Below are 13,440 nucleotides of genomic sequence, written 5' to 3' on the forward strand. Positions count from 1 at the left end.
CCATGGTTATTATTATTTTTTTTAATGTTGAAGTAGTCCCATGTTTGGGTAGTGAAAGTCTATTTAATTTGACCCCTAGGTCTAACTCCTAGCTTTTGAGTCTTTGGTTTCTTTGCTAAGATACGTCATGCTCATTTTGTGTATTTCTTCCCAGACCTGAAATCAGCCATGTCTTCACGAAGTTCTGGTTCTTCTACTCTTTCCCAAATAGTTTTAATTTATTTAAACTCTTGTGTCATTTTAAGTGCTTTCTAGTTCACCAAAATGAATGTATGGAGAACACTGCCTTCTCATACTGCACTTTTTTAAAATTGAAAAAGAGAGTAATAATAATGGAAAGTACAGTTGACCCTTGAACAGTGTGAGGGTTAGGGGCCCTAACTGTCCACACAGTCAAAAGTCTGTGCTTAACTTATAGTCAGTCTTCCACATTCAGGGATTCAACTAGTTGTGGGTCATGTGGTACCGTAGTCTTTACTACTGAAAAAAATCTGCATGTAAGTGCACCCATGCAGTTCAGATTGCAGGTGGCTCAGTGGTAAAGAATCCATCTGCCAATGTAGGAGACATGGATTCCATCCCTGGGTTTGGGAAGATCCCCTGGAGGAGGAAAAGGCAACCCGCTCCAGTATTCTTGCCTGGGAAATCCCATAGACAGAGGATCCTGGTGGGCTAGAGCCACAGGGGTTGAAAAGAGTCGGACATGAGTGGGTGACTAAGCATCCTTTTCTTGGGCAATAGCTCAGATGTTTGCTCCTCTAAGATTTGTGGGACATATAGACCACTTGAAGTATTTAATACACTTCGGCCATTTCTTAACAAAACTAGGAATATCTCGAGGAGTTAACAAACTGCTTTCCTGGGATGATGAAGGCATTTTGAGATTCTAATAATTTTTTTAATTAAAAAAAAATTTTTAATTAAAAAAAAAAATACACCACAGGTCAGTTATCCCTGTGGTAACTTTTCTGACACTTTCTGCTTAAAACCCCAAAGGTCAGAAGGATCGTGAGGCCCCGCTTTCACGGTCTGTATTCGTACTGAAAATCAAGATCAAGCAAGCTTTTGCCCTTCTGCTCCACGGGAGGTTTCTGTCCTCCCTGAGCTTGCCTTAGCATTTTGAGTTTCTATTTCTATCACATTCACCACTTCTTTTGATCCTTACTTAGATTAGAAGGAAAAATACAACATCCAGTGCACTAAATATTATGGAAAACAACAGCACTAAGAAGCAAATAGCTGTTCCCTCTATTCTTATTATATATGATACATAATATATAGGATCTCATTTTCATTATTCATAATTATAAAACCTTGATATAATGAATCAGATACTTTGTAAAACCTAAATAGATTATGAATAGATTTGATAACATCATTAAAGTATCTAATCAAGAATAAATTTTGTTCTATGAGATCTATGAAATGATTCCAAATACAACATTAAGATTAATAAAACTTGTCTTTATCGCCATGCTTACTGTATTTAGCTTACATTTTGGCATTTATTGTGAAAAATTTAGAATTATGCCTTCATGGAGTAAATGCTTTTTGAAGTGTCTTCATATTCATTTTTGTGTTCTCTTTTTTGTCAAATGAGATTGATTATTCTTTCATCAACTGTCTGAATGTAAATAAATAACTAAAATGCTATTTGCACAGTTACCATGAAGCTCAGTAGTGGGACATCATTTTGATTTTAATGAAGGTAAGCATCTGCTGCTACAGCAGCCCAAGGCTGTTGCTTCTGAGTAATGAGCATCTTCATTTACCACCGAGTATTGCATTCTGCTGGCTTAGTTCTCCTATCATTGTGTCTATATTTCCTTTCAATAGGAGCATGTGAAATGGGTTCATGCTGAAATGGTAAATAAAAACTCCAAGCTAAAGCTGATTTATGTGACTCCAGAGAAAATTGCAAAAAGCAAAATGTTTATGTCAAGACTAGAAAAAGCCTATGAAGCAAAGAGATTTACCCGAATTGCTGTAGATGAAGTTCATTGCTGTAGTCAGTGGGGACACGATTTCAGACCTGGTATGTATGTTCTGGGCTTCTCAGGTGGTGCAGTGGTAAAGAATCCACCTGCCAATGCAGGAGACACGGGTTCGATCCCTGGGTCGGGAGGGTCCCTGGAGGAGGGCATGGCGACCCACTTTAGTATTCTTGCCTGGAGAATGCCATGGACAGAGGAGCCTGGTGAGCTACAGTTTATGGAGTCACAAAGAGTCAGACACGACAGAGTGCACACACACATGTATATTCTACCTAGAAAACTCCATGATGCTAGGGACTCCTTTCTTACTCAGCTTTGCATGATGCACATCCTTGCTGCCGTTAAAATTATCCTCTTAGGTAGTCATTACTTATTTTTTTCTTTCCTTAATATCAGAGGAGCCAAGAGGCAGAATCGTTAATCTCTTTAATCCCCACCCACCATGGTAGTGCTTATTAGTCCAGTTGCCTTTATCTTTTGAAATGTGTATATATTGACAAATACTGTACTTTCTCATCTTTGGCCGTAAAGATTTTCTGATTTCTGGATTCTCCTTCATATCTGTTGAGGAATTGCTTCTCCTTCAAAGTTGTCTCTTTAGTACTCATTTTAGTATCTTCAGCACTCACTTCAGGATCTACATCCAGTGAACTCCTCAGTGTTATAGTTCTGTGGTATACTTCAGTAACCTTATTCTTCGCTCCACCAGCATAATCCTATAGTCTTATCCTAACACAGATTGCTCAAACTTGTTCTATGCAAAGAAATTTGAAAATCAATTTTTTTTTTTTTTTTTGGTGTTGAGCTGTATGAGTTATTTTATGTATTAGCTAACCTCTTATCAGATATGTGATTTGCAGATGTTTTCTCCCATTCCCTGGGTTGCCTTTCATTATGTCAATGGCTTCCTTTGCTGGACAGAAGCTTTTTTAATTTGAAGCAACCCCACCTGTTTTTTTCGTTTTGTTTTTGCTGTTGGCCTCAGATTCAAGAAATCATTGCCAAGACTGATGTCAAGGACCTTATCTCATTTGTTTTTGTCTAGTTTTATGGTTCCAGATCTTACATTCGAGTCTTTAGTTCATTGTGAGTTCACTTTTGTGTATGGTGTCATATGAGGGTCCAGTTTTGTTCTTTATGCATGTGTCTGTCCAGTGTTCCCAACACCATTTATTGAAGAAACTATTGTTTCCCCATTATATATTCTTGGCTCCTTTGTAGATTTATTGACTATATATATATGTGGATTTATTTCTGGACTCGGGGCTTTCACAACTTTCCAAACAGATAACTTTCTCCTCCCTGTTGTTATGATAGCCTTCGACCTTAACATTGAGCCATTTCTACAACGTTTCTTTTTCACTTTTCTCCAAATAGTTTAACTACTTGAGGGTGTACTCAAGGATGACATAGCTAGTGATTTAGATGTATATGATAAATATGAGCCCAGAACAGTTTCCCTTAAGTGGGTTCTATAAAAACCAAGCATTTTCTTGTCTGAATTTAACACTCTTGGGTGGTGTCTGTGGTAGAAGGGTTTTGACAGATGGTCTTTTTATCTTTAATCCGTTGCCATAATTCAAACACTGCGGCTGCTCCTACTCCACCTCTTGAATCCACTGTCCAACAGGTGTAGACCAGTGCTTAGCTTCCTGGAGACATTTCGCAAGGCATTCCACCTGTGGCCAAGAGTGCTTGTTTCTGAAGAACCAGTTATAAAAGCAGAGTAAAGCCCATCTGTCACAAAGGCTAGGCTGCAGTGGCAGATTAGATACAGACGGCTGTGGAAGTAAACTCACAGTCATCTTGATGATCTGCCTAAAAGATCAGTCTTTTTTTATTCCTGAAAGAATAGGAAGAGGGCTACTCTGTATTCTTTTTTTTCCAGATTATAAGGCTCTTGGTATCTTGAAGCGGCAGTTCCCTAATGCGTCGCTAATTGGACTGACCGCAACAGCGACCAGTCACGTTTTGAAGGATGCTCAGAAAATATTGTGCGTTGAAAAATGTTTTACTTTCACAGCTTCTTTTAATCGGCCAAATCTCTATTATGAGGTATGTAATTCTATGTCAGTTTATTTTGTGAAGGATTTCAGCAGTTTTAGTTCAGTTCAGTTCAGTCGCTCAGTTGTGTCTGACTCTTTGCGACCCCATGAACTGCAGCACGCCAGGCCTCCCTGTCCATCACCAACTCCCGGAGTTTACCCAAACCCCTGTCCATCGAGTCGGTGATGCCATCCAACCATCTCATCCTCTGTCGTCCCCTTCTCCTTCTGCCCTCAATCTTTCCCAGCATCAGGGACTTTTCAAAGTTTACTTTTTCATTATGTATGTTTACATGAGTCACAGTTATGTTCAAAAGTTTTAAAAAAAAATTGAGTGAGTATAAACAGATTATTAATGAATGCTTCCTTCATATATCTTATGCTAGTTAATCCTTTGCTTGGTTAAGTAAAAAACTGCCTTGTTAAATTTGCACACACGCTTTTTGTGCAAGGATGGAGAGAAAGCATGCATCGATTGAGGGACCTGGGACTTCCTTGATGGTCCCGTGGTTAAGACTCTGTGCTTCCAATGCAGGGGACATGGGTTTGATCCCTGGTGGGGGAACTAAGATCCCACATGCTGCATGGCATAGCCAAAAAAATGAAAAAGATACCAAGGACCCTAATGACATGTCTATAAAATTAATTATGAAATAATGCAAAATTAATATACCCTAAGGTTTGCTAATACTCCCTATTTAGATTTTATCTAGTATATAACCTTGAAAGTTAAATAACCTCACAGCTGTTTTTACTTTCAATCCTTTCAGGAAGACTTAATATTTTTCTGAGTTCTTACTGAATAGTTATTTGTGCCATGGTTTATGTTTTTACAAAAGTAGGGTCCGAAAATAAAAAAAAGTCTCCATCTTTACAAGTTATTCATTGCTTCTGTGCCTCCTCTTCTCTGGTGAATTAAAAAATAAGGATCAAAAAGAGTCTGGGTGGTGACAGGGTCAGATGAAGTGAATGAAAGAATGATAGGAAAAAACACCATGTCCAAGAAAGAATGGCACCTTGAAATTTGTAAGTAAATCACCACATGAATGGCACTCATTAATTTACTTTTTAATAAGTTACCTTTTTTTAGGTTCGGCAAAAGCCCTCAAACACTGAAGATTTTATTGAGGACATTGTAAAGCTCATTAATGGAAGATACAAGGGGCAATCAGGTAATAGAGAAACAACCAACTATAAAGACTGAGCACTTTACAAAAGTAACAAATACTACAGCAATTCACTGAAAAAAGATTAATGCGTGGCAGAACATACTTGAAAATATCATGATAAAATTAATTTGCTTGATGATCTTAGAAATCAGGTTGGCATTTGCTAATGACACAGATTGTAAGAGTCATGAAACTGATTTGCTTATTTGCACTTAATTGCATTAGAATATACTAATGACATAATGTTATCAATAACACATATTTAGTAAGTATCTACTGTGTATAAGATTGAAGGCTAAGCAGTGATGTTCTATAGGGATATAAAATATAGTTTCCTTATAATAAAGGACACATTAAAGAAGTATAAAAAGTAAATGCTGAATGAGTTAAGTGTAGATGGAGTTGAGATTGTGTATAACATGTTCCAGGATTAATGCATAGACAGGTGTTACTAAAGCAAAGAATTGGTGTAAAAGTTGTATTTCAAAACTATTCTGTAGATTGCCAGGAGATATTAGTGGGTGCCCTGGGTAAAAGGAGTTCCAGGGTCAAATAAGTTTGAGAAAGTCTGCAGGTTATTTATTCTTCCCACAGAGTCACAGGGTATATCAGCACCTTTGAAGTTCTAACCAGCCTTGCAAATAAAGAGAGACACCTATTTAACTTTGTTCAATGCAGTGCTTCCCACACTCATTTGCACATGGAACTCTTTTTTCACAGCACACTTGTTTACATCTTGTAGAGGATGAAGCATCAGTTTGAGAAATACTGTGTAGTGGAAGATAAAGTTGGAGAGAGAACTAAGATAATGGAAACCTAAACTGGTGGCTCCAGGCTCGTTACTGCTCTAGAGCAAGTTGCTGATCAAATCTTGAGTTATACTGGAAAGTCAGTATGTGTTCAGGGCCTTGGAATTTTTCATAATTCTTTTTTTTCCCCATGCATTGTAATTACCAGTATCTTGAGTGTGTGAGTTAAAAATTTTCCAGGAATGTCCTATATATATCTAACCATTTGACATCTTTTACTGCAGGAATCATATATTGCTTTTCTCAGAAAGACTCTGAGCAAGTTACAATTAGTTTACAGAAATTGGGGATTCCTGCAGGTGCATACCATGCCAATATGGAACCAGAAGATAAGACCAAGGTTCACAGAAGATGGTCAGGGAATGAAATTCAGGTTAACTAATAAATCTTTAATCGAAACCTAATTTACCTTTAAATATATTTTAGCGTAATTAATATATGTAATGTTAATACATTTTAGGTAGTTGTGGCAACAGTTGCATTTGGTATGGGAATTGATAAGCCAGATGTGAGGTTTGTTATTCATCATTCAATGAGTAAATCTATGGAAAATTATTACCAAGAGAGTGGCCGTGCAGGTATGTATAACTCACACCCAGAAGTAATTTTTTAAAAGAGCTTTAAAAACACTGTAAGTGATATTTATTAATACTGTATTTTTAACTCTTTATTGGCTAGTATTTTTATAACGAACAATGAGGTCCTTTGAAGTTTTATATTTATTTGCCTATGGAGAAATTTTCTTTATGTTCTGTTGGAGTGTAATGAATTATTTCTTCTTATATTTGCTAAGATAATTTGACATCCATGTTTGTCTCCTGAGTTTTTAATTAGTGGTTTCAAGTTTATAATTTGAATAACTGGATTATTTATGGACAGGTTTTTAAGCTAATAAAGCTGATTGTTGATAGTTCTCTTCAGTTGTATTTTAAAAAATTTGAGGACAGCTGTTACAAATTAACGTTTACATCTCTATCTGAAATTTCTAGATATGATATACTTAGACTGAAATATCAGCAGCAAATTTTATATTTATTATTTTTGCATGTTTGACTTTTTAAAGTAACTATGCAATCTGAAGATGCTTCCCACTGCAGGTCGAGATGACATGAAAGCAGACTGTATTTTGTATTATGGCTTTGGAGATATATTCAGGATAAGTTCAATGGTGGTGATGGAAAATGTGGGACAACAAAAGCTTTATGAGATGGTGTCCTACTGTCAAAACATAAACAAGTAAGCCACACACTTTTTTGTCACTTTTGTCAATTAAAAACAAGCACAACATGAAAGCATGTGATGTTACTTGGGTCCTTACTTAAGTGAGTAAATACACTGGTGAAACATCAAGTGTAAACCAGTAAAAGCAGATGTCTGGAGGGGTAGAAACCAGTACATGAACCTGCAGAATGCCTGGATTTAAGAACATATATTCTAAGATATAGAGAACAAACTAGTGGTTACCAGTGATGAGAGTAGGGGGAGGAGGTGGGGGTGTGGGAGGTATAGACTTTTGGATGTAAGATAGGCTCAAGGATGTATTGTGCAACACAGGGAATATAGATAATATTTTGTAATACTTGGAAAGTAACCTTTAAAAATTGTACAAAAATAAAAATGTAGTATCTTAAGTCTAAAAAAAAAAAGTTACACTCTCTTTCTTCAAGAAAGATAACTGTTAACTTTTTTTCTGAATGTTTGGTAGCAGTCACCTGTGAAGACATCTATTCTTGGGGTTTTGTTTCTTGGGAGTTTTCAAATTACTGATTCAGTTTCATGACTGAATTGGTCTGTTCATATATTTTATTTCTTCCTTGTTCAGTCTTGGAGATTGTACATTTCTAGGAATTTGTCCGTTTCATCTAGGTTATCCATTTTATTGGCAGATATTTGTCCATAGTGGTCTCTTTGATCTTTCGTATTTCTCTGGTGTAGGTTGCAACTTTTTCATTTCTGATTTTATTGACTTGGGCTTTTTTCCTTGATGAGCCTGGATAAAGATTTATTAATTCTGTCTATCTTGAGACTTTCCTGGTGGGCCAGTGGTTTAGACTCTGTGCCAAGAACCAGCTCTTAGTTTCATTGATCTTTACCATTATTTTTTTAGTCTCTATCTTATTTATTCTGCTCTGATCTTTGTTTCTTTCCTTCCTTCTATTAACTCCTTCTACTAACTTTGGTTTTTGTTTGTTCTTTTTCTAGTTTCTTTAAGTGTAAGGTTAGGTTGTTTATTTGAGATTTTTCTTATTTCCTGAGGTAAGGTTGTAATGCTATAAATATCCCTTAGAACTCTATTTCTAAATTCCATAGATTTTGAATTGTTGTGTTTTTGTTTTGTCTCCAGGTATTTTTGCATTTTTCTTTGATTTCTTCAGTGATTCATTGGTTTTTTATAGTATATGGTTTCACCTCTGCATGTTTTGAGTTTTTTGCCGTTTTTTTCTTATAGTTGATTTCTAGTTTCATAGTGGGAGAAGGCAATGGCACCCCACTCCAGTACTCTTGCCTGGAAAATCCCATGAACGGAGGAGCCTGGCGGGCTGTAGTCCATGGGGTCACTGAGTCGGACACGACTGAGCGACTCCACTTTCACTTTCACTTTCATGCCCTGGAGAAGGAAATGGCAACCCACTCCAGTACTCTTGCCTGGAGAATCCCAGGGACTGGGGAGCCTGGTGGGCTGCCGTCTATGGGGTCGCACAGAGTCGGACACAACTGACGCGACTTAGCAGCAGCAGCAGTTTCATAGTGTTGTGGTTGGAAACGATGCTTGATATTATTTCCTTGTCTTAACTTTACCAAGGCTTGTTTTGTGGCATAGCACGTGATCTATCCTGGAGAATGTTAATGTTCCTTGTGCACTTGAAAAGAATATATTCTGCTATTTTTGAATGGAATGGTCTATATATGTCAATCTGGTCTATTGTGTCATTTAATGCCAGTGTTTCCTTATTGATTTTCTGTCTGGATCATCTGTCTATTGATATAAATGGAGTATTATAGACGCTTACTGTTATTGTGTCAGTTTCTCCCTTTATGTCTGTTAATATTTGTTTTATGTATTTAGGTGGTTCTATCTTAGGTGTATATATATATATTTTAATAGTTGTTATATGTTCTTGGATTGATTCCCTGATCATTATGTAATGTCCTTCTTGTGTCTTGTAACAGTCTTTGTTTTAAAGTTTATTTTGTCTGATATGGGGCTTCCCTTATAGCTCAATTGGTAAAGAATCTGCCTGCAATGAAGGAGACCCCGGTTCGAAGATCTGCTGGAGAAGAGATAGGCTACCCACTCCAGTATTCTTGGGTTTCCCTTGTGGCTCAGCTGGTAAAGAATCCGCCTGCAATGCTGGAGACCTGGGTTCGATCCCTGGGTTGGGAAGATCCCCTGGAGAAGGGAAAGGCTACCCACTCCAGTATTCTGGCCTGGAGAATCCCATGGACTGTATAGTCCATGGAGTTGCCAAGAGTCGGACACAACTGAGCAACTTTCACTTTCACTTTCTTTGTCTGATATGAGTGTTGCTGCCTTGGCTTTCTTTTGATTTCCATTTGCATGGAATATGTTTCCCCAGCCCCTGACTTTCAGTCTATGTGTGTCTTTAGAGCTGAGTCTCTTGTAGGCAGTATATATGCAGGTCTTGATTTTGGGTCTTGATTTTGTATCCATTCAGCCAGTTTATGTCTTTTGGTTGGAGCATTTAGTCCATTTAAAGTTAATGGAATTGTTGATAGGTATGTATTTATTGCCAATTCATTGTTTTGAGGTGGTTTTGTAGACCTTTTTTGTTCCTTCTTTTACTCTCTTGTGGTTTGATGAATTTAGTGTTTGAATTCCTTTTTCTTTATTGTGTGGGTTTCTATAATAGAATTCTATTTGTGGTTACCATGAGGTTTATATATAGCAATTTCTTTCTATATATGATGATGTAAGTTGCTACTCTCTTAATTTTAAATGCATTTTAACAATCTTGCATTTGTATTCTTCCCTCACAATTACTATTTTTACTCTTATTCATCTTTGTAATCTTATTGCCCATCATATTATAAGGACTCAAAAATTTTTAAGTAAGCAGTAATTAGTGATAGACAATGGTATTTCTTTCCTATTAATGCTACAGTAAGTTTAAAAAATGAGAAAATGAAAATGCCCTTAGATAGCCAGTAGGCCCTCATGAAGCATATTTTGGGACTTAAGACTCAAAATGATACTGTGAAATACAGGAAACTGCTTTGCTATCAGGAAGATTCTCTAATACAGGTATACCTTGGAGATATTGCAGTTTCAGTTTGAGACCACTGCAGTAAAGTAAAAATTGTAATAAAGCTAGTGATGTGAATGTTTTGGTTACCCAGTGCATAGAAGTTATTTTTACACTAACAACATATGGAAAAAATTATTTCTTACGGTGGGCAGAGTAGTAGTCTTCCAAAGATGTCCACATCTGAATCTCTGGAACCTGTGAGTATGCTACTTTACACGACAAAAGGGAGTTAAAGTTACAAATGGATTTAAAGTTGTAATCAGCTGATCCTAAAATAGGGAGATAATCTTGAATTATTTGGGTGGACTCACTGTATTCACAGGGTTCTTACATGTGGAAGGAGGAATAAGATGTCAGGGTGATGTGAAGACTTAACCCATTGTTAGCTTTGAAGATAGAGGAAGGGGGGCCATGAGCCAAGTGCAGGCAGATCTGGAAAGGGCAAGGAAACCGATCCTCCCCTAGAACCTCTCGGAGAATCCAGCCCTGCCAACACCTTGCTTTTATTGATTTTAACCCAGTGAGACCCATGTCAGCCTTCTAGCCTATAAAAATGAAAGATTATAAATCTGTGTTGTTTTAAGCCACCAAGTTTGTGCTAATGTTATGGCAGCAATAGGAAGCTAGTAACAGTATATAACCCTGTATTTTAATTCATATCTCTAATGTGTTTGCAGATGTCGCCGTGTATTGATAGCTCAACATTTTGATGAAGTATGGAGTCCAGAAGCATGTAACAAAATGTGTGATAACTGCTGTAAAGAGATTTGTGAGTTGTCCTTTTTAGATTTCTATAAGCTGATGTTTATAGCTAGGACTACATGAGGGCAGTATTAAGACACCCAAAACGGATTTAAAAGAATTAGCAAGGTGTGAATAGAATTTCTCAGATTCGAGGGTAGTAACACAAAGTTTTGAAACAAGTACAAATAAAATTAAAAGCTATGTGTGTATACATGTATTTTATATTGCTACACTGAGATGTTAAATTTTTAAGAAATGAAGGGAAACATTTAAAATCCCTCTGATTAGAAATACTATTTATATATGAGAATGCTAACCTCTTGTAATAATCTCCAATATTTTATAGTCACTGATTGAAGAGAGAAATTTAGTACAAAATAGAGATTATAGTGTATCATTTTTGATCCAGATAATATTCATTCACTCGTAAGACACTAGTGTTGGTGCTGTATTTTCACTTTTAAAAATTCTGTATGTATGCATAGTGTTTGATGAGCTAGACTAACCCCTTCTTCACTGAGTTCTGATGCCTTGGTGGGGGAAGGTCATGACAATTTTAACTTTACAGGTAGAGAAAATTATTTGTGTTTACTAGACTGTTTTATACTGACAAAATTAACAAAAGTCTGATAAATACATCTGAGTGCTCGTGTCAATAGATGAGAATAACTGTCCAGGAGATTCTTGTCATGAAATTAGAGTCCCTAGGAAGCCACACTGGTTGTCAGAATATTGCTTAATGAGCATGCATCATTAAATGTGAAGAAATGAACAGACTGACTAAATATGGTAGTCTAAACCTGGTAAATATGTAGAAGAGACTTACCCTCCTATAACACCTCTAAGTCTTTGTCATAATCATGTCTGGCTGATACCTTTTGGTTCCGAGAGCATCTCCAAAGACCTTCCAATAAATATATTATTTTTTTTTATATCATTTAAATTCGTGTCTTAGAGAGACTATAGCTTAATCTAATGAAAATAGACTTGAGCAATAGTCTTAATTCAGAACATAGGAACAAACCAGTGTTTAGGGTGGCTCACATTGGAAGACATTTTTTAAATGAGTCTAAGCACTTAGAACAGCCTATCCTTGCCCTAATTTCAAAATCTCATTCATCTTTAACCATGTCTCTTTCATTACAGCATTTGAAAGAAAGAATGTAACTGCATACTGCAAGGATCTTATTAAGATCCTGAAACAGGCCGAGGACCTGAATGAAAAGCTCACTCCACTAAAACTGATCGACTCTTGGATGGGAAAGGGTGCCTCGAAATTGAGAGTAGCAGGCCTTGCTCCTCCCACACTTCCTCGTGAAGACCTGGAGAAAATCATTGCACACTTTCTCATACAGCAGTATCTCAAGTATATATAGACCCATTTCTTGCCCTCTCATGCTGTCTTCCTGATTCTCATTTTTATATAAGTGCAACAGAACAAATGGTTTAGTGGTTGTTTTCATAGGAACTTTTAAACACTCTATAAAATTTACCTAGTGAACAAATTCAAACTTTTAATTATCATATGTCAAAGCAGCAGAAAAGTACAATACTTTATTGCAGTTTTATACTAAAAGTTTTATTTCATATCAATGTTAATTAAAATTATTTTACTTATTTTTTATAAATTTCAGTTTGTTGTCTGCAATTTCTCAAAGCCTGACTGTTGGCCTTTGTCTCCTGCAGAGAAGACTACAGTTTTACAGCTTATGCTACCATTTCATATTTGAAAGTAGGACCTAAAGCTAATCTTCTGAACAACGAGGCACATGTTATTACCATGAGAGTAAAGAAGCCCACGCAGAAATGTTTCAGGGTGATTACTAATTTTCAATTATTTGAAAAAGACATTAAAGCCTGTGTCATGCTTTTCTTTAACAAGTACTCTTCTGGGTCCAGTGGAACACAGAAGAGATAAGTTAGTGTTCTTGGAATCTGCGTATAGAAGAGAGAAAACCTACTTCTGTGTTCTGCAGAGGTATTAAGTGGAAGAATTTATACTAGTTTTTAAATAAAGACTAGGGGTTTCCAACCTTTTGGAATGAGAACTCCATTTTAATGTCTGATGTTACGATGCACCCTGCTCTCATGACCTTGCTTGTGGTCAGTACTAGCTGAGAAGTCAGCTTGTGCAGCGGAAGTTGAAAACCCCCGTCACAAATAAACTGCTCTCCAGCCTGCAAAAGCTCAGCAGGCACCAGTGTGTCCAAGGACACATCAGGTATTCTTTATGGTCTTGATAGCACAGCCCTTCCTATTCAAGATGGGGCTCATATTGGAAGAAATTTGAAAATAAAAACAAGACCATTGGGCACTTAAAAGAGCTGATTAATATAGAAGGACTCGATATTAATCTCCTGAGAAAATGAAATAGCTGAATTTTCACCAGTGTTTGTCTTGTTGTTGTTTTG

At 36.7% G+C, this 13,440-nt stretch overlaps 1 protein-coding gene across 1 annotated transcript in view; it reads left to right on the forward strand.

Moving 5' to 3' along the window:
* Positions 1-13,440, forward strand: part of RECQL (RecQ like helicase) — a 36,416-nt gene that overhangs the window by 22,542 nt on the left and 434 nt on the right. Inside the window, exons 6-14 of the mRNA XM_081592243.1 lie at positions 1,837-2,035; positions 3,883-4,049; positions 5,130-5,211; positions 6,242-6,390; positions 6,478-6,595; positions 7,115-7,253; positions 10,963-11,054; positions 12,176-12,395; positions 12,716-12,845. Coding sequence (XP_081448369.1) covers positions 1,837-2,035; positions 3,883-4,049; positions 5,130-5,211; positions 6,242-6,390; positions 6,478-6,595; positions 7,115-7,253; positions 10,963-11,054; positions 12,176-12,395; positions 12,716-12,845 — 1,296 coding nt within the window. The remainder of the gene's footprint in view (positions 1-1,836; positions 2,036-3,882; positions 4,050-5,129; positions 5,212-6,241; positions 6,391-6,477; positions 6,596-7,114; positions 7,254-10,962; positions 11,055-12,175; positions 12,396-12,715; positions 12,846-13,440) is intronic.

Source organism: Giraffa tippelskirchi, chromosome 4 (genome assembly GCF_054371585.1).
Source record: "Giraffa tippelskirchi isolate mGirTip1 chromosome 4, T2T-mGirTip1v1.2.pri, whole genome shotgun sequence".
Lineage (NCBI taxonomy): Eukaryota > Metazoa > Chordata > Mammalia > Artiodactyla > Giraffidae > Giraffa > Giraffa tippelskirchi.